This window comes from Uloborus diversus, chromosome 7, assembly GCF_026930045.1.
Source record: "Uloborus diversus isolate 005 chromosome 7, Udiv.v.3.1, whole genome shotgun sequence".
NCBI classification, from domain to species: Eukaryota; Metazoa; Arthropoda; class Arachnida; order Araneae; family Uloboridae; genus Uloborus; species Uloborus diversus.
In genome coordinates this window covers 173,052-200,906 of record NC_072737.1, presented here as the reverse complement: position 1 = coordinate 200,906, position 27,855 = coordinate 173,052, and the positions used below count along the sequence as shown (strand labels likewise).

Here is a 27,855-nt window from a genome sequence, read left to right as displayed (position 1 = left end):
TATTTGCCGACTTCAAGCATTTTAGCTACCAAACTATAGCCAATCAGTAAATATAACATAGGGTTGGGTTGGGGGAAGTGGGTCACACCCCTAAACTGAAATAAGGATATAGCTTTTTTACTTTTTTACACTGATCATTTTATATTTCATTACAGTGATTGGTTTTGCATATATTTGGGTTTCCAACAGGTTTTTTTTTTTTTTACATCATAGAACTTAGTTTAAAAAAAAAAAAAATTCTGAAAATTTTTTTTGCAAGTTCAAGCAACGTTTTTCAAAGAAGTGTTTTCAAGTTAGTTTTTATTATTTTTTATGATCATTAATTTCTCGTGTATAGTTTAACTAAAAGTGCATATCGCCAAGGGCGCCCATATAGGGGGGCAAGGGGGGCTCAAGCCCCCCTTAGAAATGAGAACATCCTTGTTTTTAGTGCTTTTTTCTTTGCAAAAAGGTATAAAAAATTCTTTTCCAGCCATTAATGAACAAGGTATTAAAAATGTCAAATTTTAATATCTCTAATCTGTACTGAAATCGGTTTCCACGAGGAAAATATTCTGCTAAACCATAGGGAAAATTTTTGAGCCCCCCCCCCCCTTTAAAATTTTGCATATGGACGCCCTTGCATATCGCAACAAGAATTTTTGTATAAATTATTATTAATAAGTCTTTAAGAGGAGGAGTTCTACTTACCCCACAAATTTTCCCTATAAGGGGTAAGTGGGTCCCCCCCATATTAGTGAGGATTTTAACATCAAAAGCAACTCTGATGAGATATTTGTATGAGTGAAATAAAAGACAAGTATGATGAATTAGTAGGAATTGATAAATTTGATTTTGTTTTTTTCTATTCCAATTTGAAGAACGTCTTACCGAGCAAATAATCATAACGTGGACGAGCAAACTACCATGATAGGTGCGAGCCAATGAACATGTCAAATTGGCGAGAAATTCACTATCCATTATTTGTAAATATACAAGCGAATCAAATGACCTTTTAATTTTCTACAGTCGAACCTGTCTATCTCAAATTTCACGGGAAATTAAAAAAATTCCAGATAAAGAGGTTTTGAGAAACTTATTGAAATTTGGAATCTGATGATGAAAATTTGAATATCATACCAAAGACTATACACACGAAAGATTAAAATTCTTCCGTATTAGTTTTGTTAGGTATTTGTCATACTATTTTATGCTAAGCACTTTTTTGCAAGTTTAAGGAATCATTTTGACAGTAATGAAATTTTAAGCATACCTTTTGCAAGCAAAATAGTCTTTTATTGTTTTTCGGTGACTAATTTTTTTTATAGATTCAACTGTCCTCTTGAAGTTGGCAATGGCTGAAAATCCATTTTGGCCTATACATCCTTAACTTTGGCGGCAATTTCATTTTTCTTCATTAGTAGATTGCAGGGTTGGCCGAATTGGACCCAATTGGGTTGGACCGGGGCCATCGTGAAGTCAGTCGGTTTCCCTCTTTCTACCGGGCCTGCTTCAAGCGAGCGAATTCCTGGGATGAGTCATCCAAGTGATCCCATGGTCCCCAACCCTACGGCCAGCGGCTATCGACAGAACGGCTTACAAAGAGCATTTAGTTCGAGTCGAGTTTGCTGTCCGTTACAGACATGCAGACTTGGATGAGAATTAGAAAATTCAAAATTCTAACAGGAGATAATGCCTTAAAAATTGAGTAAGTAATATTTTTCTTTTTATAGTATTATTTAATTTATTTATTCAATATTTCGTAAAAAACGTGTGAGGGTATCTGCCTGTTAATAAAAGAGCAATTTAAGTTTAGTCTGAATCACAAAAAAGTGACTACATTTACATGTACTAAAAATCGTTCAGAATTCTGATTATTATCATTTGTTAATCAAATTAATGTTGTGATTTAGTTAATTTTCGTTGACAGGAAAGAAAGTTAACAATAAAAATTGACAGTTCTAAAGCTTAATATGTTTGAAAATATTGATTTAGGTCATTTTTAAAGATGAGTCTAATTGAATTTATTTCAACTAATTTTATGCGGAAAGATTTTAAAAAAGGTACCTGTGTGACACGATGTGTAAATAGTATACATTAAAGCACAAGTATGTTTAAATAGACCTTTTCAGTTTCAATAGTTTTAAAGTACTGTGTTGAATGTACGAAATCGATAGGGGGTGATTTTGAAATATATTCATAAAAATAAAGTCCTAATAGATATCAAATATTTTAAACTGATCAAAATGCGTTTTCTAATTTTTCTGAGTTTACTATGAAATATGAACATATACAATGGTTATATATTTATTAAATATATAATCATAATAAGCCAACAGGTTTACACAGCATAATTTTTCAAACAATGTACTGTGTATCGCAAATAATTTCATCCAAGTGTTTGCTATTAAAAACTTAAAAGTACTTTAAAGACAAAAATACGAATTTCATTCTTAACAACTTTCAAGTATCATAGTGACTGTCTCAAGTGTCATATTAAGGATTTGAATTGGTTAATTAGAAACCTCATGTGATTACATTTCTAATTTCTCATGAATTTTTTTTTTCCCATAAAATAGTTAAAGAGGCAGTTATATCTCAGATTTCATATGAAACTTGGCTGGAATTCACATAAACAACCATTATTGCAATTAATAAATGTGTTGGGGAATTATGTTCAAACACCTCTGAACTTACATTTTTACGATCATTATTGTTTTTTAATATTCAAATTTTTGAAAACTTGAGAACACAAACCCTTAGTTTGTAGCTTATGGGTACATTAGTAACTTTTGTGCTTATTAGTTTTGTCACATCGTTAGTAACAGATTATCACTGAATTTGTTCAATTTTAAAGCTGTTTTATGCTATTTTTTATGTTTGTAAATAAAGTGTGTACTCTCGAAATGTGTTATGTATTATTTGAAAAAAAAATTTCTCACTGAATTTTACTCTATTCTTGAACGTTCTGGTTGAAATTTTCAGATTATTTCGACCAAATAAGATTAACATAATCATAAGCAAAAAGACGAAATTTTGTAAAATCAGGATCTTACTTCTAAAATGTTAATAAATTTTAAAAGGTCTGAGAATTTTCGAGGTTGGTCATTTTAAACACCAAATTTAAACTGATCAACTACCAAAAGATTTATTTTCAGATTATTGTGTCTCACAAATTTCAAAAATGTAATGAATAATCTGTTTTCTTTATTTAAGTTTTGACGGCAGTAATCTGAACTTACAGCATTTTTGTCGCACTCAATTAAAATTTAAAAGAATAATTACAATTCAAAACATAAAAAGTACATATGTTAAATACTTAAATGTATGATAATCAAAAATAGCATTGCACTATTTATATTGCTTTCTGATTTTTTTTTCAATGAAATATGTATGAGAACTATTGTTTGCTGTGTATATGTCAAAATCAACTGAAGATACTGAAGTTTTAAGACTTTCGTGCTCCATATCGAATTGTAAGTTTGAAGAGAAGGGATGAAGCGCTTAAAAGTATGGGATCACGTGGATTGCGCAATTAAATCTTGAAGCAGGCCCGGTAGAAAGAGGGAAACCGACTGACTTCACGATGGCCCCGGTTGGACCCAATGGGTTTTTTTGAAAAAACCCATTTAAAAAAACCCATTATTTAGCCCACTTTTGGGTTTTATTTAAATTTTCTGAGAAGTTTCTTAAAAAATTAATTAATTTAAATACTTTCACAATTTAAATTTCTTTTTTATTTAAAAAAAATTAATTTAAATACTTTCATAATTTAAATTTCTTTTTTATTTGTTCTTCATCACAGACAATGAACTCAAAAAATGAATTTTGAACTTAAAGTTCATTTCTTAACACTTAACAGCATTAAAAAAATACTTCAAAGATTTTAAATAAATGTATTTAACTTTTTTCTTTAACTGGTCAATAAATAACTCAAATTATCTTGACTGAGTCCTGTCTCGTCTGATTTTCTCAATATTTGTAGATTGTACAGAGGAAACTACTCTAGCTAAAAGGCTTTCATGAGAATTATTTTCTGCAAACCAACACGTCACAAATCTCGAATAAACACAAGGTAATTTTTTTAGAAATAAACAGATTTTTCAAACGGTCAACAGAAAACAGAACAGGATGTACAGTATTTTCATTACATTATCTTCGAAAAAGTTTAATATTTCTTACTCTGTACACAAAAGTAGAAAAACAGGCAACATTCAATTCAAAGAAATGTGTTGATTAAGCTGGAATTCAGTAAAAACTGATTTAAACTACTTGAGGTTCTACAGTAGTTTTGCCTAACAAAATGATATACAATAAAGTAAAATGCAAAAAAAAAAAAAAAAAAAAAAAATGTAGTAATTAAAAACGAACAATAGATTTTCTCACTCGAGAAGTAACTTTGCCTTAACTGTTGGTAATAATAAAAACTAAAAAAAATCTGAAACTTCACCATTCTTGGGTTTTGTAGTCTTTTATACTTTTCTTCAGAATATGCTGAATTTTAACTATTTTTCCAGCTTTTTTTACCAGAAGACAATTTTTGCACTTTGTCTATACACTTCGCTACAATATGCTACAAGTACCCCCACATTTTCCCTAAAAAAAGACAAAAAAACCCACATTTCTTTTAAAAAACCCAACTTTAGTTGGGTTTTTTTGGGTTTTATTTAAAAAAACCCAAAAAACCCTGGGTCCATGGGCTATTTTAAAAAAACTCGGGTTTTTGCCAACCCTGGTAGATTGCCGTCCAAAAAATCTAGAATTTTCAATTTTTCGTCATTTGTTCGCATGTCATGTTTCGTCTCATTGTCCCATTCTCTGCTCTGCTTCTGAGAAAGCGCTCGAAACGACTGCCCTTTCGTTAGTCTTCCTGGGAAAAAATAATACCTGGGCGCATTTCCCCCTTTTTTACACTGCCCTTGAGGACAATGCTATTGTTTCTGTGCTTAAGGAAAGTTGTTTGTTGTTTTGAAGATTGCTGGGCTTCAAATTCAAAAATGTCAGCATTGCTGGAATTCGAGATATAGAGGTATTCGGGATTTTTTTTTTCGAGACAAACATGGAAAATACATTGAATTTTGGTTGAAAATGCAAGGAAATTAAGAAATTTCAAGACTGACAGGCCCCAAAGCAGAATACTTGACGATGTTCTGCAACGTAAAATCATTTGACCAAAATTGTTCAGCAAGTACTTCAAGCATTGTATACACAAGCAACCAAAGTGACCTTTTCCACAAATCGGGAGCCCTAAATCAAAATCCAAAATCGTTTCATACAGGAGGTTTTTTTTTTTTTTTTTTTCACTTTTTAAAACTTTACTGCTGCTATGCATCTCTGTGGAGCATAAACCGATTGAGATTCTCCAAAAATATTTTACGTGCTTTCTAAAATGCATAGAAAGAGCAAAGATACAAAATTTTCTAAAAATCCGAACCTAGGTGTCAAACCACGTTCTTTTGGTTAATTTTACATGGCATAAAGGAGAAATTAAAATAATGTTAATAAATAAATAAATTACTTAAATAATAAGTAAAACCAGTCGAGTTAGGGTAGCAAATAATAAAACACTTCATAACTTTCTAAATAACTGAATTATTTTCAGGATGCAAAAGGATTGAAATCTCAAACAAGACACGTCATTTTCGGCGATAGACGTTGGCATGTATCCAAAACATACGTTTATGGAGGAAATTGCAGTGGATGAAGGTCGATTGAGGAAAGTAAGGAAAAAGAGAACCCAAAACGCTAGAAAAATCAGAATCTTCTCAGATTTAAAATATATGAAATTTCTGCAGAAGCTTTGCACAAATTCTGCAGGTTTCTTTAAGTTCAAAGTAAATCTTAAGTTCCTGCAGATGACTTATCGAATTCAACATTTTTTGCGAGTTTTCCGCCGAATTACTGTAATTTCCAAGAATTTTAGATTTTCTTGCAATTTAAAGAAATCTGCAGAATTTGTGAAAAAATGTATCTTGAGTTGGAAGATATTTGCAGAAAAACTGCAGTTTCTGCAGATTTTCCGCAGAAATTTCACAGAAATCTGTAAAATTTCTGCAGAAAATTTGTCTGAGTTTTTCTCTCGCATTTAAGCAGCATTGTTCTGCAGTCCAGACATCTGTTCTGCGACGTACGTCGCAAATTTAGAAGTATTCTGCTTTGGGGCTGACAGGTTTTCGAGATAAGCAGGTTCGAAATAGACAGGTTTGACTGTATTACGGGCAAAGCCGTGCAGGTACCGCTAGTTTCGAATAAATTAACAACTCAAAATATCTTGATTGTTTCCATGGTGGAATGCGAACGAACAGAGACTCACCTGAGACTCCCGGTGAAGTTGATCCCTGCCAGGTGGGGGGAGGAGGAGACCACGTCCCCGAAGAGGGGGCCGTCCGAGGGCACGAAGTTGATGACCCCCGGGGGGAAGCCCGCCTCCCTCAGGAGCCGGAACACCACCCAGTTGGAGAGCACCGCGGTGTCCGAGGGCTTCCACACCACCACGTTGCCCTGTGGAAAAAGGAACAAGTCCGGTGGAGCGAGGTCCGGAAAGAGCGGGGAATCTCGTAATGAACGGGACAGAAAGAACTCGTATTGACTTCATTTTAAAAAATCAAGCTGACGGTCAAACTGCAGTGACCCGAGTTTTTACAGAGGGTCTCGGACCACATGCCAAATAACGACACTGTATTCTAGTTCTTGCCAGAGCACACTGTCAATGATTCGCCGCTTTTGAGAGTTGCCTATGTCCACCTGGGACTTATGGGAATAAATCATGGAAAAATGGAGGCAAAAACACTTAGTCTGTAACAAAACACCATAGGGAAAAAATCCCAAGAGGTTAGAGGTCAGAGGGCTGCCTAGCAACAGCCCGTTCTTTGACCCACCTAGCCATGGGGTAGGATGCTGCTGCACAGGACATGAAAACTGATGCACAGTCACACTGTTTAATACCGTAACTAGGCAGCACTACATTTCATCTTTGAATGACATAAAACGTCTTTGATTGACGATAAACAGTTTTTTGGCATATTCAAAACCACACTATAATTTCCCTCACCGTTTCAATTCACGGTGCCTCCGGCAGAGATTTGTAACTCAGTGGCGCAGCCATGAAGGGGGATGGGGGGGAGTCAGAACCCCCCCCCCCCCATGAGCCCCCAAAAAATAATTTTTCAGTCGAACTTGAAGGGCTCTGTTTATGAGCTAAAAGATTTTATTTAATATAATAGCTTTTATGAGGGTAAAAAGCTTATGTCTTCCTGTTTTGCGCAACATTTTTTCTCTTGGAGACAGAACTTTCTTTCTTATGACGGCAGTGTTGATCAAGGTATTTTCAAAGAAGAGATTGGTTTATAATGCTCTTTGTTGTTTAATTGATAAAGGGTAATATATATATATATATATACTTTCCTTCTTATGACAGCAGTATTGATCAAGGTAGTTTCAAAGAAGAAATTTGTTTATAATGTCCTTTGCTGTTTAATTGATAAATGTTTATGTGTGTATATATATATATATATATATATATATATATATATATATATATATATATATATATATATATATATATATATGTGTGTGTGTGTGTGTGTGTGTGTGTGTGTATAAACTTGAGAGCATGACTTTACTTTAAACTAAAGAAAAAACTAACCCCCACCCCCACGGATTTTTTTCGCTACGCCGCTGTTGTAACTGAACCGTTTTTTCATTTGACCCGAACAAAAAGTATGATTGCAGCTTCAGATTCAATCAGTTTAGGTTAAGTAAACAAGTAGATGCTATTCTTTCTGTCGCGTTCGGTACGTAGCGCCCCCTATAGGAGAAATGAAGCGAGAGGGTCTTACCATGAGTGTGGGTCCGGATGCCAGGTTTCCTCCAATGGCGGTAAAGTTGAAGGGAGAGATGGAAGCGATGAAGCCCTGCAACAGATCAGCCAATCAGAGATGTGTGTGTGTATTTTTTTTTTTTTTTTTTTGCTTCAACCAATCAGAATAATATAACAACCGCTCATGGGTTCTCCTCAAAAATCATATTGTATCAACACCTTTACAAAAATATTACCGAAAATGCAAACTACATCCATAAATATGATTTTCAAAAAGGACCATTTTCAAACACATGCTTAACACTACTGCACATACCAACACTAAGTACATACCAGACCTTCCAACCTTCTGAAATGAAATTAAAAAAGCAGGAGATTGGGTTTGAGTTTCAAGAGAAAGAAAAAAAAGGAGGTTTAAAATGATACTATTTGGGGGGGGGGGGGGGAATGTGGATGCATCAAGCTTTTATAGTTCAAAACAAGATGGCATTCAATTTAATGTGTAGGTTTAATACCAACTCAGAGTTTTAAAAAATGCCTCGTAAAATTGCATGCAAATGACACGTGATTCATGAAACATTTCTCTTATAGTGTCATTAATACTGTCTTCTAAATTATGGTTTTAATTACATTAATTATCTGAAAAAAATATGCAATACAAGTTGGCGAAAAATTGCCAAATACAATGGAAGACGATGTAAATACTCAACATAAAAGGTCATACAAGAGTTTCTACAACACTACATTCCAAGTAGGACAACAAGCTTCTATTCAAAACGCTGTTAAACGGGGTGGGGGGGGGGGGGGAGCGAGGAGTGCAGAAAATACTTTTTTAGTGCACAGTGTACATTTTGGGAAGTTATCACAAAACAGATCAACCAGAAACAGATGCTAAAAGATGGCTGTCCAATGCCATAATATTGTAAAGAGTTTGTGATACAACTTCAAACTTTCTTGAAATGAAGACACAGTTCTTGAGAAAACACAGGAGATTTATTTACACTATGTACAGGAAAGATCGCTAACAACTGCTAAATGAATCATCAGCAATTAAGCAAATATCAATCAACACCGTAAACTCAACGGTTACACACGTATCTACATCCAAATATGTAAAACAACACAGCGAAGTGCCTAAATGCCTCACAATAAACAGAGCTAATACACGCTCGATACAACTTCTTAGTCGAGACTGACTTTTTATCATGTGGGACGGCTATTTATAGACATCGAAAGAGAATTCTCAAACATTCCACAAGATTCCCCAAAAACCGTAGACCGTTATCCGATTTCTTTCCATTCACAAATTTTATCATTCAGAAATGAGGGGACCGAATACTTCGGCCGAATGTACGGGGGCTGTATATTCATTACAAGAAACCATTTACAGGTCACGTTACTACAATAATCTTAGATAAAAGACAATCCAACAAACGCCAAATTCAGCTAGACTACAACAAATTAATCACAAAAACAATTACTATTTACAGAATTTTTAACAATATGCACTAAAGTTGCCTGAGCGTCACTTTATCGTTTGTAATCAAGGCAAACCTAATCTGGCTGCGTGTTAATGCCATGATTGGGATGCCATGAACGTGTTAATGCCATGACAGCCCTGATTGTCTGACATTTTGATGTCGGGGAGGGAGATACCTTAAATTTTAATATTTATCTCTTATCAGGCGTAGAAGTGGTTTACCTCGTAAACATATGACAGGAGTTACAGAAATCCATGCCTAAATAATACAAAAGATATCAAATGTTTGATTCAGGAAAATCCCAGACTCACCTCGATGCCTCGAAACCTGAAGCTGTTCTTCATGATGTCCGAGCTGTTGGGCTGATACTTCGTCAGCTCCTGAAATGGAACAATTTGGTGTTTGACTGGAAATAATTCAACCTGTCATTTTGCACAGATGCCAAAGGGTGGACACTTTATCCCCAGAAGAACGTACAATTTGTCAACGTAAAATGTAAATTATGCTAGATTTAAGCCTTTAAAAATTATTTTAAAACAATCAGCTTCATGTATATTATTTTTTTTTAATTTAATGTTTTTATCAGAGTTTCATCCACCAGAATATAATGTTTTTATCAGTTTGGCAATACGCTGAGTTTTTATACATGCTGCATTCTTATAAATTCAGTTAAACAGCTTATTCCATGTTTTGCTGAAGTGCCGTGTGTCGTTTTTACGTTAAATGTTTAATATGCAGCTTTTTTTCCCCCCATATTTACTTTCAATCAAAATCAAATTTGTTACTGCTAAACTCTGCTAAATAGTTTAACAAATTACTTACTTTAGCGAAATATAGATTAAAAGCCCAAAACGAATTTTCAGGAAAGCGGAAATTCTCGAGTTGCAAAACAGAACTCCAAATTTTGCACAATGATAACATACTGCTATGCAAGCATAAATATATCTAATGAAAAGAGACACTCGGGAATTTAGAAAATTAATTTTATGCCCCCGAATTTGCCAAATCGTCACACAAAATTTTCTCAATAAACACATCTTCTGGGAGGTCACAGTGACCCTCCCAACAGGATGCTCCCGAAAGTGCCGAAACTTGTACAGTACCCATGCCTTTAATGTACGCAGCAAAACTTTAACACCAAAGCTTACTGAATATGCTCAACATGATCCAGTCATGTTTAAAAAGCACCCTTTTAAACTTTTTTAGAGCCTGAAAAATAATTTTTAAACAAATTTATATTAATATTAAATTTTCAATCATAGTGCAAATCAGAACTGAAGACACCACCAGCAGTGTCAACAAAACAGTTTTCCATCAAAATGGTTCAAAGGCAGACATTTCCTGTACCAAAAAAATTTAAAAAAACCTGAAACAAATCAACTTTTTTAAGAAATAACTCTTAATAAAATTAAGTAACACTGCATTGATGCATCATCTCATGCATCAAGTTCAATAGCACTGACAGACAATCAAACAAAATTTCAAACAACAACACATCAGCGCTTGAACAGTTGCTGCGTTCAGTCCTTTCTTCGGCCACTAGCAGTAAATGTTTTTACGGGTTCTCGTGAGAGATTTGCTATTCCAAATGGCTTATTTGTCATATTTTCATAAATTATTATACTACAGCTTTAAATTTACGATTAAAATGTTTTCACATTAGTCTAAGTAAAATAAAAGAAACTCCCTTTAGCTTTTCTGCAACTTTAAAATTTACGATTAAAATCTGTTCACCTTTGTCCAAGTAAAATAAAAGCAGTTTCCTTTAGCGAAATAGGCATTGAAAAAGAAGTTAGTTATATCTTCATCATAGTTGAGATAATGTAGACACGCAATTACCAGGGGTCTGTCCAGGATTTTTCACAGGGTCCGTTTTTTGTGAAAAATCAAATAATTTTGTGAAAAATCAATTAATTTTGTGAAAAAATCAAATAACTTTGCAAAAAAAAAAAACTTTTTTTTTTTGTAAAAACGAAATTTTATAATTTTGATGGTTCAAATACTGCATCATTAAAGCTTAAACTTGAGTGTTTTTCTCTTTTCTGTTGAGAAAATCATTATTGGTTGTTTTGCTAGCATTTGGGGGGAGGGGGGACATCGTTCTCTGGGAGATGGGCACCCCTCAAGTATCAATATTTATATACAATTCTACATTGTGTAGAAAACACAAGAAATGTTGTATGTATAGTACTCAAAATAATTGAAACAAAAAAATAAAATTCAGGCAAGGATTCAGCATTGAACTTTTTGGCCCAAGACATTTCGCTTTAAAAACTTGAAATAAGCGTCGAAACAAAAATAAAGATACTTTTCATTTATTTGTATCTTAAGCGAAGTTAGCTTGAAAAAAGAATAAAATGTGATTCTCATATTGGATTTAAAAAAGATTGCACTTTTCAAAATGTAGGCATTTAAAGAAAAAAAACGGTAAATAAGGGAGTTAATTTAAAGTCAATCATCCTTGTTAGCATTGGAAAAACAAACCCATATAATTTTTTACCAAAATAATAGTTACTGATAGCATCGCAGATATGCAAGTATTGCATAACAGGTGAGAATATTTTCTAATCAAGTGACTAAAGATTTAATGCCAGTCGCTAAGTGGCGAAGTTGGTAACCCTATCTGAAGCGATCACATTTTTTCCCCACCAGTACTCCGTTTGCAGTTCTAAGTTCATTTTCTGATATATATTATTATTGTTTATTAAATCATGAGCAGGGAGAAAAGTGCTTAGGAGGCAAAGTGCTTATGAGCTGCCTTTTCAGAGCAGAGAAGATGGCAACAACGCAGCAAAATAGCTATGATAAAACAAACAAGCAAAATTTAAAACCAAACTGACTTTCAGCTGTTAATTTCTTTCAAAGGAACAAACAAGCATTATATTTATTTGGCAGTTAGTAGTGATTTATTGCTTGTAGAAAGGGCACAAGTGCAGATTTTTTTTTTCTGCAAAATTAGCAGATTTTGTATAAGCTCATTTCTCTAATTTAACTTTAAAAAAGGTTTTAAAAATTGTTTTTATACACGGAAAAATATACGTTATTTTGATTTCAGACTTGCTCTTTCAATAAACAATTTGTGAAAGATACGTTTTTGTTTATTAGAATTTTGTGAAGGGTCCCTTTTGGTTGATCGGATTTTTGTGAAGGGTCTGTCAACGGACCCAAATTTCCTCTGGCCAGACCCCTGATTACATTCACAAGGATTACATTAACGCGAATATATGTGTCGCAGTGCAGATACATTTGCTGCAAATGTGTACTTTGCTCAACATTTTCAAATTAATATCAATATTAAACAACGGTTATCTTAAAAATCTGTAGATAAATGAATGAAATTAATCTCTTGCTTTCATGGATTGAAAGCACAATAAGCATTGCATTACTGAAAATTTTACCTACCCACTGCATATTTTTTTAAATACTTGCAGACCAGGGTTGGCAAGGTTTTGGACAACCACGGTAAAAACCCTGGTTTTTACCGTCCCGTCAAAAACCCTTGTGGTCGAAAGTGTCCAAAACTATATTTTTAGAAAAATTGTATTCTGTGAGAAAACATCAAAACCAAAATAAAATGCATCACAGTAATGTTTTATATTGAACATTTATTCAATGGATAACATTCAACTTATTTATGCAGCTGATTTTAATCTAGTTACTTAGAAGTTGAATTCTTGATTAAATTTTCAATTAGTATGCATTAGATTATTTTATTTATTTTTCGATAATAGTAACCAAATCTCCCTATGTTTATGCATGTGTGCAAATGAAAGCAGGGTTCGAAAGGTTTTTACCAACCCTTGGGTCCGAAAGTTGCTCAAAACTATTTTTTTGAGAAACTGTATTTTGTGAGAAAATATTAAAAACAGAATAAATTGTGTCAAAATTATTTTTTTCACTATTCAATTTAATACATTTATTCAATGTGAACATTCAAGTATAAATATATATGTAACTTATTTATGCAGCTGATTTTAATCTCGAAACATAGAAATTAAATTCTTCATTTGTATGATGATTTTAATCTAGAAACATAGAAATTAAATTCATCTGTATGAAGATGTGTTTAATCATCAATTTATTGTTCTTAAATCTATGATTTAAAAAGTAATTTTTGTCAAAACATCATGCAAAACTTATTTTCAAAAAACATTTTTTTATCACCTAAATATTGCACATTTAATAACATTTCTTTGAGTTATAAATGGATTAATTGTCTTGGTAGAATTGTCTAGGTGAATTTCCTTTCATAACTCTACCAACTGTTACATAAGGAAGTTTTTATGTAATAGTTATTGGCAATTTTTTTTTAGTAAAATATTTTTTAAATGAACATTTTGGAGAAAGATATTGTTAAATACTCATTAACTAAACCTCATTAATAAATATATTTTTGCATCATGAATATTGCAGTAAATACTAATTGATTAGATTATACTCCTTTAGCTCTAGCATAGTTTTGGACAGTTTAAGATAGTTTCAGATACTTTTGGACAGTTTTAGATGGCATTGGACGGTAAAAACAACCTGTAATGTCCTAAACCAGCTTTGGACAGTTCAAAACCAACCCTGTTGCAGATAGCTTTGAGTTGCGTGAGCAGATGCTTTATATTTTTATATTACTGTGATCTTCATTAATATACACAATTATACAGTAGAAGACCGTTATAACGCACACCTTGGGACCAGAGCTTTTGCGTTATACAGGTTACTGCGCTATATAGATCATTTCACAAATTTTGAAACTAATATTCAGAATACATCTATACATTAGCACTTCAGAATGAGTTTTATCTGCAATGAGTATTAAAGCACCAATATTACAATGAGTTGTTCACAAATAAATATGTTTCACAATCAAAATCCTGTACTTTTGCTAGCTTCATGGTTTGCATAACAGCTGCATTTTCAAGAGCCATCTGGTATTTTCTGTTTACTATGAGTACTCATTTTCAATTTAAAAGCTTTGAATTAAGATGGAAAGATGAGAAACTTTCAAAATTTGATTTGCCTTACAGTTTCAATGCTTGCAAAGAAAAACAGAGGGATTTTTTAAACTTCAAAACCTATTGTTTACTTCTGAAAAGCTGTGCGGTTTATAGAGAATTGCATTATATAGGTCGGCGTTATAACGGTCTTCTACTGTACTACAATTTTTAACTTGTGATTGAACGTGCCTCACATTTGTCTACGCACAATGAGAAGGACTCACCTTAGCGAAGTAGGCGTTGAAACGGAAGAAATCGGCCAGTTCCGCGGCAGAGTCCACTTCTGCCTGGATGATGTTCTTGGCCTGGAAAAGAAATCAACATTCCTAGACTCAGGGGTAGAAGTGATCGACTTGTCACATATAGGACATTTTCCACAAAAAATATAGGACAAATATAGGACACATTATATGAATAGTTTCGCTATGAAAAAAGAAATACATACATATCATTTATTTATTCTTATCAATGATTTTGTTTTAAAAAAACCTTCAAACAAAATTATAACTTACACCAGAAACGACTTTCCTGTAGTTGAAAGAATAATTTTTGAAAAAAGTGTACTTGGTAGACAAAAAAAAAAGAACAAAGTGAAATTTATTGATAATTAACACAGCAACTCACAATTTTTGCACAGGAATAGAAGTGTCACAAACATAGCTTATATACATAAATAAAAACTGTCTTTGTGTTGAGAACTAACAGGAAATAACCAATGCTTTGTAGCACAATCATACAGATATTTTGTTCGATAAAATTCCACAAAAAGAAAAGATTGCAAAAAGACTATTAGAACATTCCGATCAGAAAATGCACCGAACACAAAAATATACCCGCGAAAACAAAAACCAAAAAAAAAAACCACGAAAACAAAACCAAAAAAAAACCACGCTGGAAAACGAAACAAACTGGTGTTGCCCCCAACGCAAAATTCTAAAACCGACTTCAGAATTCGTTCTGGAAACTCCACCCACTACGGTGACGTCATATTGCTGTGGCCAATGAGAGAAGATGCCTGTTGCAGGAGTTAGTGAGTTGCGTTTTTTAATTTGAAATTCGTTTGCACGCGTCCTTTCGACGAAAAATCCGAAGTCAGATAGTTTGTTTACTGTTGTTTTAAAGAAAGAAATTGGATAAAAAAAAACAGGAATATAGGAAATACAGGACATTTTCCAAAAGTATAGGAAATATAGGACGATTTTCATATTTTTTTGAAAATATAGGAAATATAGGATATATAGGACCACTTCGACCCCTGTAGACTCACAAAATACGAGACCAAAGAGCTATCTCGTGACAAGTCACCTTAAACCATACTAGCAGTTTTTAGATCTTATTTTAAAGCATTTTACGGTGGTGATTTAAGCTTTATCAGAGGTAGAAAAACAGAAAATAAGTCGCTGTCCCAGCAGACAAAATTTCAGCAGTCTGTATATACTTTTAATGGGCTATTTATTATGGGTGTCATGGTTTTAATTAACGAAAAGTTAAAGAAAAAGGTCATATGAGGGAGTGAGAAGCAAAGGGATGCAAGTGACAAAAGTACAAATTTGAAGATAACCAGTACAAATGGTAGGTGGACCTCTCCTCTGTCTTGGGGCAAGAGAGAGTACTAGTTGCCCTAGTAGGTGCTGCTGCACAGCATGATTTAGAAAAACTTTTTAATGAAATCCTACCTAGAATCAGAACTTTAAACGCGATTTACTCGAAACTTTAAGCAGCCCACTTACATCCCATTTCCTTCTCACTGCCTCAAATGTAAACTTAGAAAAATTTCATTAAAAATAATTTGGGAGGCCCCGAGTTGAGACGGAACTTCCTTCAACTAGGTTAATCTGGCCCTGTTCAGTCTCCGATTCACCGAAATCAATATTAGTGGATGATCATTTCTCACATTTCCCAGCAGAGTCCGATTAAAATGTCACTGGGCCCTAAGCAAAATACGTTTTTGAGACCCCTGCATTCAAACTTCAAAATTTTACCCACAGGTAAAAACGCTTTTCGATATAAACTAAAGTAACTTTACCATTTGCGGGACTCTCCTAAAGAAGAGGGACGGACCTACATAGGGCGTTATCTTTAAACATGTTTTACTCAAAACTTGAAAATGTCCACTTGCATCCCTTTGCTTCTCACCGCCTCATATTAAAAATGGATTTACGGACTTATCGTCCGTTCGGACATAATTAAGAACTAATTGAAATAATGACTTAAAAATACATATTCATTTATCAAGTTCTTTGAGCTGAAACGAGTGTATCCTACCTGCCAACAATCCCGGATTTCCTAGAAGTTTTAGATTTTCATGTCTTTTTCGGTTGAAAAACTCGTATAGACTGAGTCTATTTCAATGGATATGTCTCAGAGATAAGTCGATGGTGCATACAAAAAAAAAACAGCAAAAAAATAGGTGTTACGGCGCATGAGTGCGGCGGATTGTCTTTTTTTTTTTTTTTTGCAGGTTAAAAAACATAGAAAATGCTGCCAATAGATGGTACCACATCGTCCTGCTGCCAACAGGAAGCACAACATACTGATCGACATAAAAAAAAAAGTACTTCAGTCGCATCAAAGTACGTCAGCGTTCCAATATATTATTTTGATGTTTGAAATTTTCTCTATTTTGGTTGATTTCAATATAACTAACAATATTACTCTATTTACCATTTTAATCATGATTAATTGATTTCAGACATCGAAATGAGCAATAAAAATGACTTTTTAAATCAAGTCGGCAAAAAAATCTACTTGGGCATGATTCTATGTTTCAAGAACCTTATCCGTTATTGTATGGGATTTGAATGTCGAACTATGTCGTTTCTATGTCGATCGATATTTTTGTGCTACTTGGGGTCAGAGAGCTTGACATTGGCGAGGCATTGAGGAGAAGGGACTGTGTCCCTCGCTCTGGATAACCAACCAATATGTCCTCCCACGGTAAGAACACATTTACACTAAGTATATATAGTTCCGTTAATTAAAAATATTTCTTTCATTTGCATTTCTCATTCCAGCTTTCTTTGCTACTAATTGTGCTTTCAAGTTTAATGTTGGGTGTGGTGCTTATGGCGGGTGCGGAGCATACATTAAAAATTTTTTTCCTCGAGAATATATTACGATGCGGCACATACTCCCGAAAATACGGTACTTCAGTGAATGGGGAAGTTAAGTTATCTTTGAACTTGCATGAGCAAAGTTGTTTTCATGTGGAACACTGAATGTAAGAAAATATTTAAACAAAACACAGTCGAGTGTTAGAATTATACAGTCCGGGGTGATTGTGAGTTCCTCAAAAAATACCTGAAAGTTTTAAAGCGAGAACGGAGGGGGGGGGGGTAATCTTTGGCCCCTATTACTTAAGTGCACCTTTGCCATGGCATTAAATGTATTAAATAGTTCTGAATCAAAATATTGTGTGTACATTTGGTTAAATTTTTAGTGAGTTACAAAGTTACTTTTGAGCTGGTGTTATACAAATTATCTTGACATTTGTCCATCTTAAGGGATAGGTGTCCATCTTAAGGCTCTTGCAGGTATATTTGATGAGTATTATATAATTTCAAAAGATTGCGGAGGTAGGGAGATAAAAGCATAACAAAAAAAACCCCACATAATTCCGGTATTTTCGGACATAAAAATACCGGAAATACGTCCGAAAATACCGGAACAAAATCACCCCTGTATACATTTCTAAATACATCATTTTCTGCTAGAAATTTCATAATTTCCCATTTTTCTCAAATGGAAATAAACCACTACGGGGAGAGAAAAATTCACTCCGACCATTTACGATCCCCATGCTCTGTGTATCGTTCACTCACCTGTCCCAGCATGGTGGTTGCGTTGAGCTCCATCCTGTATTTCCCGCTCACCAGGTCTGCGGCCCCCAGGAAGAGGCGGATGCGATCAGAGAGGGGGGTGGCCTCCCACCCCTCTCTGGCCCTCAAACTCTCGCTGATGGCCTTCTCTATCAGATCCTGGAACAGAGACAATAATATCATTACTGCCCTGTGCAGGTAAACGGCAGAATCTGCAGAAATCAGTTTTTGAGACAGTTGAAGAAACGCGTTTTAGATTCAACTAGCTGCGTTGCCCGGCTTTGCCGGGTCCACCTTGAAAATAAACATTGTGTCAAGTGACGTATATTCAACAATCAGGTGTAAAAAATAAGTAAAAAAAACCATCATGACTTCCTTTCTAAACAATGAAGACAGATATTAAAATACTTTTAAGAAATTAAATCCAGGAAGATGGATGTACAATGCGTAACCATGGAAACACAAAATAAAATAACCTTAAGGAATTAAAATAAGAAAGAAAATGGTTCACGATTTGAATGGATTCGAGATTTCTTAAACTTGATTTAAAAAGGCTTGTAACTTTTTTTCCTCTCGAGATAAAAGCTTATTTTTTCGACCATAGGTCGAGTTAGATCTGGAGTAAAAAAGGTCGCTTTTTCCAATGGTGTTAAAAAGAAAGCTGTGGGACAACTCCTTCACTTTTTATTGCTTTATTTAATGAGGAAAGAAGTGCCTAAATTTCAGCTAAGCCTGAAAAAATTCGAGCTAAAAACGCAAATAACTCCCGCTGTAATAAAGTTAGAGCGTTGAAACAAATAGCGTAGAACGCGGAAAATTCCACCCTTATTAACGATATGTAATATTAATATGTGCAAGTCATTTTTCACCCCCATATTCAGGAATTTGTGTGAAAATTGGACGTGAATTGGAATAAAAAAAGAACTATTCATCGAATTGTTTTCGAACTGGTCTGCAAACCTTTTCAGGACTTAAAGGAACAAACTGTAAAAATTTCAGAGCAATCGGCCGGGTAGCTCTGGAGTTTTGCGAGTTCAAACACACAGACGCTTTTTGGAGACTTCATTTTATACTATGTAGAGATACTAATAATGGGGAAATGTTCAAAGGAGACGCCTTTTTAGTGCCTTTTTTTCAGCAGAAACCAAACAGGCAAGCTCGTACAAACGTACAATAGATGACAAAAATGCAAAAAATAAAAATAAAAAATTTGCAGTTACTGCCTGTTGAATACAGACTCAAAGTTCAAACAATGAATTACTTCGTCAGGATTGCATTAATCAATGCAGGATGCTAGAGTCCAATAAGATCACCTTTTCTTCATAAAAAGACATTTCTCCAAAAGCTACAAGAAAACTACAGAGCCAAAAATATCTATGCAGTACAGCACCTTTTTCAAACTCTAACCAATTTCAATTTAATTTTACAGTTTTCTGACTATTTCTCGTGCATCACAATTCTCATTCACTGGGAACATTCTTCATTTCTGTTCCCAACACTGCCTTTTATCTGATTACCTGACATTACTTGGGAGTAGGTTCAGCGACCAACGCACATATAAAATGGCATTTATTTTTAGGAGAATGAAACACATTTCCTTTTATCTTTTCTGGCACAGCACACACAAAAAACGACGCCAATCTCAAAAAAAAAAAAAAAAAAATTTCTTTCGCTTTTAACCACTTAACGCATTTGCCCATGTCCATTATGTGCGTTTGAGCTATAGCCAGAGCAATGGCGGCCATATAGGGGAGCCAGAGGGGGCTCAAGGCCCCCCCCCTCCTTGAAATGAGAAATTCCTTGCTTTTAGTGCTTTTTTCTTTGCAAAAATGTATAAAAATTTCTTTTCCAGCTATTAATGAATAATTTATTAAAAATGTCAAATTTTAATATGTCTAATCTGTATTGAAATTAGTTTCTACGGGGAATATATTTTGCTAAACCATGGAGAAACTTTTTGAGTCCCCTCCCCCTTCCTTAAAATTTTGCATATGGGTGCCCTTGAGCCAAGGTCCAATTAAAAAACCAGGAGGCGCCAGGCCAAAGTTTTTTGGGCTCCTCTGTAGTCAAACCTTACCATTTCAGCTTTGTTAGATGTTGGCTGAGCAATTGTAGTAATTTGGGGGGGGGGGGGGGAGCATAGATCACGGCCTAGTCGGCCTTTTTGGTCATCAGGCACTGGCTTTCTTAGCTTATAGGTGAATCCAGCCACCACCTCCTACAGTACATAGAGAAGCCCTATCACTAGTTTCGTCACGTGACCTAAAGAGACTGACTCCGAGGAGATTTCCCGATGAAAATCACTTTAATTTATGTCTCTTAACATACTAGCGCTATTATTTTGAGAACAGTAGTTGACCAAGCATATTAGCATAGATCAAAGAAGTTTATTTTCTAAGTTAACGCTCTTTCTGTCTTTAAAACTGAGTGAAAGATTACAGTAACCAAAATTTTCAATACATTGTATCACATCCGCATGATTATTAGAGTCTTATTAGATTTGAGAAATAATGTTTTAATTATCAATATTATAACGAAGTAATCATAAAGGAAAAATTTAACTCTTAACTATCATAGACTCATCTCTACATAGTATAAAATGAAGTCCCCAAAAAGCGTCTGTTTGTTTGAACTCGCAAAACTCGAGAACTACCCGGCCGATTGCGCTGAAATTTTCACAGTTTGTTCCTTTAAGTCCTGAGAAGGTTTGCAGGCCAGTTCGAATAAAAATCGATGAATAGTTCTTTTTTTGTTCCAATTTACGTCCATTTTTCACATAAATTCTCAAATATGGGGGTGAAAAATTACTTGCACATATTAATATTACATATCGTTAATAAGGGTAGAATTTTCCGCGTTCTACGCAATTTGTTCCAATGCTCTAACTTTATTACGGCGGGAGTTTTTTGCATTTTTAACTTGAATTCGTTTAGGCTTAGCTGAAATTTAGGCACTACTTCCTTCATTAAATAAATCATAAAAAGTGAAGGAATAGTCCCACAGCTTTCTTTTAGACGCCATTGGAAAAAGCGACCTTTTTCACTCCAGATCTAACTCGACCTATGGTCGAAAAAATAAGCTTTTATCTCGAAAGGGAAAAAAGTTACAAGCCTTTTCAAATCAAGTTTAAGAAATCTCGATTCCATTCAAATTGTGAACCATTTTCTTTCGCATTTTAATTCCTTAAACTTATTTTATTTTGTGTTTCTATGGTTACGGCCTTTTTAATCCATCTTTCTGGATTTAATTTCTTAAAAGTATTTTAACAACTGCCGTCATTGTTTGGAAGGGAAGTCATGATGTTTTTTTTATTTATTTTTTACGCCTGATTGTTGAATATACGTTACTTGACACAATTTTTATTTTCAAGGTGGACCGGGCAAAGCAGCTAGTATTTAAACAAGAACAACATACTTTAAATTTTCCCAGCCACTATCGTAGAAGTGTTCACGTACTTAGTAACGCAAGGCTATCACAACTTTAAAAACTATAAAACAAGTCTTTTTAATTTAGTTAGAGCAGAACTTTATTTTCCTTGCTGGAGCTGTGCTAAAGATTTGGTTAAGTTCTGCACCCAACACCATGTTCTTCACAAAATTACAAGCCCTAAATGAGTCAAGCTAAATAGCGACTTCATCGAAACTTCAAAACGTGAACAACACTGCCAGCATATTGTAGGTGTTATTGAACAGGATAGACAAAATTGAAGAACTATAGGAAAATGATCAAAATTGATTGAATCTTAAATTGAGTGTGCTCGCATCAACCAAAACAAAATTAAAAAGTCATTAGTATTTGGATACATTTTATTTTGTAGTACCTGAAATCAATCTTAATTTCATATTTCTTATCAGAATAAATATTTTTTACTCATAAGCATGTGTGGCAGGTGCACCAAAAAAGTGGGGGTCAAAAGTGTGGGGCTTAGGGGGCATGGCCAATGAAGCTGATTTTCTTTTTTTTTTTTTAGTCTGTAAAATTGAGCTATATGACTGGCTTCTAATATTATTGATTAAATAACTTCTAAAAATTTGGAATATGGCATCAAAAAATGTTTGGGATGGATGGCCACCCTAGACTTTCCTCTTCCATTTGAAAGTTCTATTCTTGTGAAAGAAGACGAGAAAAGTCCATTTATTTGGAATTTTTAGTTTTTTCTTTTGTGAAAATGAGGGCTCAAGGACCCTTAACTTTTGGAAGTGAGAGACAGTTAGCTGTCTTGCCTCCCATACTAGCCCCCTATGCTCATAAGGGATTCACTTTTTCGTAGAGCTCGTTAAACGCATAGATAATATTCAAAACTTCTGAAACATTATGTGGATTTTTTTTTTGACATTTGAAACAAAATAACATAGGCATACTTGCCAACCTTCGAAGGAAAAAAATACAGGAGATTTTACTAGAGGTATATAGGTGATTCACACCATCGACATATCCTCGCTACAGAAATATTAAATTACGCTTTTAAATAACATGAATACTAAATTTAAAGTGAAATAGGGATTTTTTTGTAGATGTAAGCAAATTGGTAGCAGCAAGAAAAATATACTGCAAAGGAAAAACTAAATAATAAGGAGTGAATTCGTTTCAAGTTTCGTACATTCTCCAGTCTCTACCAGAAAAGTAGCTACAAAAATTTAATTACTAAAATCCGAAAAAAAAGGAAATCAATATATAATGAAAATATAATATAAAATAAATAGGTAAAGGGTAGCACATGTTAAAATAACTTCAAACATTCAAAATATTTGGAATAATTTCAAGATGCAAAAGGATTGAAATCTGCTGCAATTTTGGGTAAAGCACATGCTTCGTTGAACATGCATTGTGGAAAGTTTCTAAAAAATAAACTTTTGCTAAATGAGTTATTAATTGGAAAAATTCTTCTTCCCTGACATTGGTAGACTAGAAAAGGGCACCATCTTTTTGGAAAAAAGTGAAACTTTTTAACAATTGACTGAAAAAAACAGCAAAAAACGGGAGAAAATCGTAAAATACGGGAAATCGGGAGATGGAAGCAAAAAACGGGAGTCTCCCGTTAAAAACAGTAGGTTTGGCAAGTATGCATAGGGACAAACAATTTTTAAAAAATCTTTATTAATACACATTGGGGGCAGGGAGAGGGGTGCACCCTAATATTGAATGGATGAAAACGAGTAAAAAAACACAATCAAAACTAAGGACGAAGATATTAAAACTTACACGACTCGCCCAACGGAACTTGGCGATTTTCTTTTGATGATCGAAGGGCTACAAATAAAAAAAATACATATATGAGGACAACATCGTAATATTAATCTTTAATGAGTGCAGTAAACTTTTTAAACCATCTATCATTTATCCAACATTTATATTTAAATTATCACATGCTCATAATTATGCCAAAAATAACACATAATTCCTAAAACTTTACACATAAATTAAAAAAATTTCAGTCATTCATAATCTCAGTATTTTTTTCTTTTTTGGTCCATGAAATTAAAAAAAAAAAAAAAATACAGGGCTGCCACAAATGATTCACTTCTTTTCAAATGACTATATATGGACACTATGGTAAAAACCCTGGTTTTTACCGCCCTGTCCAAAACTGTCCGAAAGTGTCCAAAACTATATTTTTAGAAAAAATGTATTCTTTGAGAAACCATCAAAAACAGAATAAAATGTATCAAAGTAATGTTGCATATTGAACATTTATCCAATGAGAACATTCAACTTATTTATGCAGCTGATTTTAATTTAGTTGCATAAAAGTTGAATTCTTGATTAAAAGTTCAATTTGTATGCATGAGTTTATTTATTTATTTCTTTTTGATAATAGTAACCAACTTTCCATATGTTTACGCATGTATATGTATTTCCATATGTATGCCTTGCCAAGCAGAGTTGGCAAAGTTTCTACCATCCTGTTCAAAACCCTTGTGTCCTTAAGTGTGCAAAACTATTTTTTGACAAACTATATTTTGCGAGAAAATATCAAACAAACAAAAAAAAAGTCAAAAAAAATTTTTTTTTTTTAAACTATTTATTTACTATTTATTTATTCAACGTGAACATTCAAGTATGAACATACATGTAACTAATTTATGCACTTGAGTTAATTAAATGCTTCATTAAAAATTTCAATTTGTATGCAGGAGTTTTTTTTTTCATAAACCAAATTTTTGGACAATAATGCAGGTCGAAAAGAAAATGTTCAAAATATAGTGCAATATAATTAACTTAAATGCAATAAATTACAATTTTTTTTTAGAACTAAAAAAGAATAACACAAGTTTTATAATATAAGTGTATAATCATCGATTTCTTGTTCTTTAACCTATGATTTAAAAAATAATTTTTGTTAAAACATCATGTGAAACTTATTTGCAAAAACCATTTTTAAAAAATTAAGCTTTTTTTTTTTTTTTTTGCACCAATATATTGCACCATTTAATAATATTCCTTTGAGTAACAAATAAAACTGAAATTAGTTGTCTTGGTAGTGTTGTGAATTTCCTTTCATAACTCTACCAACTATTACATAAGAAAGTTTTTGTGCAATAGTTATTGGCAACTTTATAACTAAAATGTTTTTAAAAGAACATTTAGGTGAAAAATATGTTGAAAACTAATTAATTAAACTTCACATATCTATATTTATGCATTACGAATATAGCAGTAAATACAAATTGATTAGATTACACCCCTTTAACTTTAGCATAGTTTTGGACAGTTTAAGAGTTTCGGACACTTTTGGACAGTTTTGGATGGTAAAAACCACCTGTCCTGCCCTAAACCAGTTTTGGACAGTCCAAAACCCAACTCTGACCCTAGGTGCTAATATGAGAGTAGTATTGTTTAAACGGCAACAAAACGGGAAAAACTTCGTCTTTTGTTTCAATATTCTTGATGCTCATCTGTTCTTACAGTTCTTTGGCGTCACATTTATGTCCTGGGACAGCATCTATGCGAAAGGGATGACTTTTCCAGGAGGCTACCAGGATGTCACACACACAAAAACGCAATTTCCTATTTTGTCGCTGTTGTACAACACTACACTCATATTACCACCACAACTCCATATCTTAATGAATTCCGAGTTATTTTCACGTTTTCCTCATTGTTGTACAACGACGATGTACAACAAAACTGGCATGTACATACATGCAATTTTTGGATACATAACATTTCGAAAACACATGAATTTGGCGGTCGATTTGGAAGCAAATCAGGTTCACTTTGCAGCCCCCTTCACAAAATTCCATACTGTAGAAGCGACTGCTTCGAAGTTTCCCATTTTAAAACAAGAAACTTCACTCGCGAAAACAAATCTTTCGCCACTTTTAAGTTTCATCGATTTGTCTGAAATGCAAATTCCGCATTGCTGAAATCAAAACATCATGATATTTTCAAAATAAATATTGGCTATACACTGCGGTGAACCCTGATAGCAACATCTTTGAATTTGGTACATTTGATTATTTGATTCAGATGCTTAGCATCGGGGGGGGGGGGGGGGGGGGGGGGCACGGCAGTGTCCCCCCCCCCAAGTCGAGCGCAAAGCAAACACTGCTGTACTGTCCCTTACTGGAACCATTTCGCCGCATTTTCAGGCCCCTATTCGAGAACCTCTGGATAAGACCAGAACGCAGAAATTTTCATCATCGAGTAAGCTATAATCATACAGTGACCGCCGCTTATTAAAATCACATTCGTTCTCAGGACATTTGATTTTATAAAGCGGCATATCTACATTTAAAAAAAAATGAGATGTTTTGAAGTTTAAATACAGTAAACTCCCGATAATCGGCGGTCGGTTTATCCGCGGGTCTTTTCACTATTTTTTTTAACGGTCATTAAGTGTTTTTTAAACTTATGATTGTGCTATTGCTCGTTTATAGCTTTTACATATGTATATTTTTTACATTCAATGTTAGTAGATGGAATGTAGCAATGTTTTTAACAAAAATTTAAATGTATGTGTGAGTGTTATTCATATTTTTTAGCTATTGTATACAGTAGTATCATTTTTTTAACTATTATTCGGATTATCCGCGGTTTTCGCTTATCCGCGGTTACCATGCCACCCTATTCCGCGGATAATCGGGAGTTTACTGTACTTTAAAAAACGAAATGAATTACGTCATTTATTTTTGTTTTAAGTACTTCAGAATACAGTTATCATTTTAACTAAACATGAGGGGTTTTTCTTTAAACAAGGGTGTCAAAATATTGGCCTATTGCAGTTTGGTTAACACAATTGGAGAGTAAAAATTCAATATCGTTTGAGAATTTACTAAATGTTTTGTAACGTACAACATTATATTTTCTTTGCTCTAAAGAGCATCGTATATGATCAAGCGCTTTTCTCACATCTATTGAAGAGGCAAATGTGGCAAATGTGGATTTTATTAAAGGATGGTTTTAACCTGTTTTGGTATTGCAATGATTCTGTTCGTCCAGATTTGATTTTAAAAAGTGGCTGATTTTATAATCCAGTGATTTTATTAGTGGCGAGTACTGTACTTAAAATCCAAAACTTCAAGTCTGTAGGTCATTTAGTTCCGAAATTAAGGGAAAGCAAAGTTTCACATTTATGACACTCACTCACTCATGATCATCAGAATAGAACTAGTACTTCCCATAAACTCAGAGAGGTGAAATTTGGTACAGAGTTACGGTTTGATGGCCACACAAAGGGAAAACTATAAAAACTACGCTAATCGAAGATCTGGAGTGACCCTGATTAGAAAACACAAGAGCCCAACCAAACTATTAGAGATCGACATACCGCCTTCACAAAAAATATTCAACCTGGTGGGCCGCTTCATTTGATGTCAAAAATCGAAAGTCGGAAGTATCTAATGAAGAACCCTCAGCTGCATTAGAGATATGGTAATGCCCCCTCCTACTATCGGTACATAAAAAAATCGACTGTCATTGCAAAAGTCCAGCGTAGTGGGACACATCTTCCAATTTAACCAAGCCTAACTTTAGTCTACTCGAACATTACACAAATTAAATGTTTCTACAAAAAGAAGTGAAATCTCATCAAATATATTCTGTAAAAAACTAGCCAAGTCTCGGTGGAGCTGTTTGTTTATCTCTAAAAAGCAATGAAACCTAGACAAAGTCGTGGCAAGTCTAAGGTTCCTTACTGCGATTTCTTTATTATTATAGTTAATGTTGCGTGACTTGGCCGTTAAAGGGTACACAAGGGTACAAAACTAGGTGCTCCATGACACCAATCTGTAACCCGAACCGTTATCCATTAACGATGGAAAATTGCCACTTGGAAAACGTGTAAACAAAATTGACTTGTACCCACTAACGTATAAAGAATGTTTAATGGCCAAGTCACACAACATTAACTACAGTAGAAAACCGTTATAATGCCAACCTATATAACGCAATTCTCCATAAACTGCACTACTTTTCAGAAGTAAACAACAGGTTTTGAAGTTAAAAAACTCCCTCTGTTTTGCTTTGTAAGCACTAAAATTGTAAGGAAAATCAAATTTTGAAATAGTTTCTCATCTTTCCATCCTTATTCAAAGCTTTTAAGAGAAAATTAGTACTTACAGTAAATAGAAAATACCGGATGGCTCTTGAAAAGGCAGCTGTTATGCAAACCATGAAGCTAGCAGAAGTGCAGGATTTTGGTTGTGAAACATATTTATTTGGGAATAACTCATTGTAATATTGGTGCTTTAATATTCATTGCAGATGAAACTCATTCTGAAGTGCTAATATAGAGATATATTCTGAATATTAGTTTCAAAATTTGAATG

General features: G+C 33.9%; 1 protein-coding gene across 1 annotated transcript in view; it reads right to left on the bottom strand.

Annotated features, from left to right (window-relative positions):
• The window catches only part of LOC129226119 (delta-1-pyrroline-5-carboxylate dehydrogenase, mitochondrial-like), a 92,358-nt gene that overhangs the window by 41,351 nt on the left and 23,152 nt on the right, over nucleotides 1-27,855 (bottom strand). The window contains exons 3-8 of the mRNA XM_054860719.1: nucleotides 23,288-23,335; nucleotides 18,089-18,244; nucleotides 14,492-14,572; nucleotides 9,591-9,659; nucleotides 7,818-7,892; nucleotides 6,293-6,480 (exon numbers count right to left, since the gene is read on the bottom strand). Coding sequence (XP_054716694.1) covers nucleotides 6,293-6,480; nucleotides 7,818-7,892; nucleotides 9,591-9,659; nucleotides 14,492-14,572; nucleotides 18,089-18,244; nucleotides 23,288-23,335 — 617 coding nt within the window. The remainder of the gene's footprint in view (nucleotides 1-6,292; nucleotides 6,481-7,817; nucleotides 7,893-9,590; nucleotides 9,660-14,491; nucleotides 14,573-18,088; nucleotides 18,245-23,287; nucleotides 23,336-27,855) is intronic.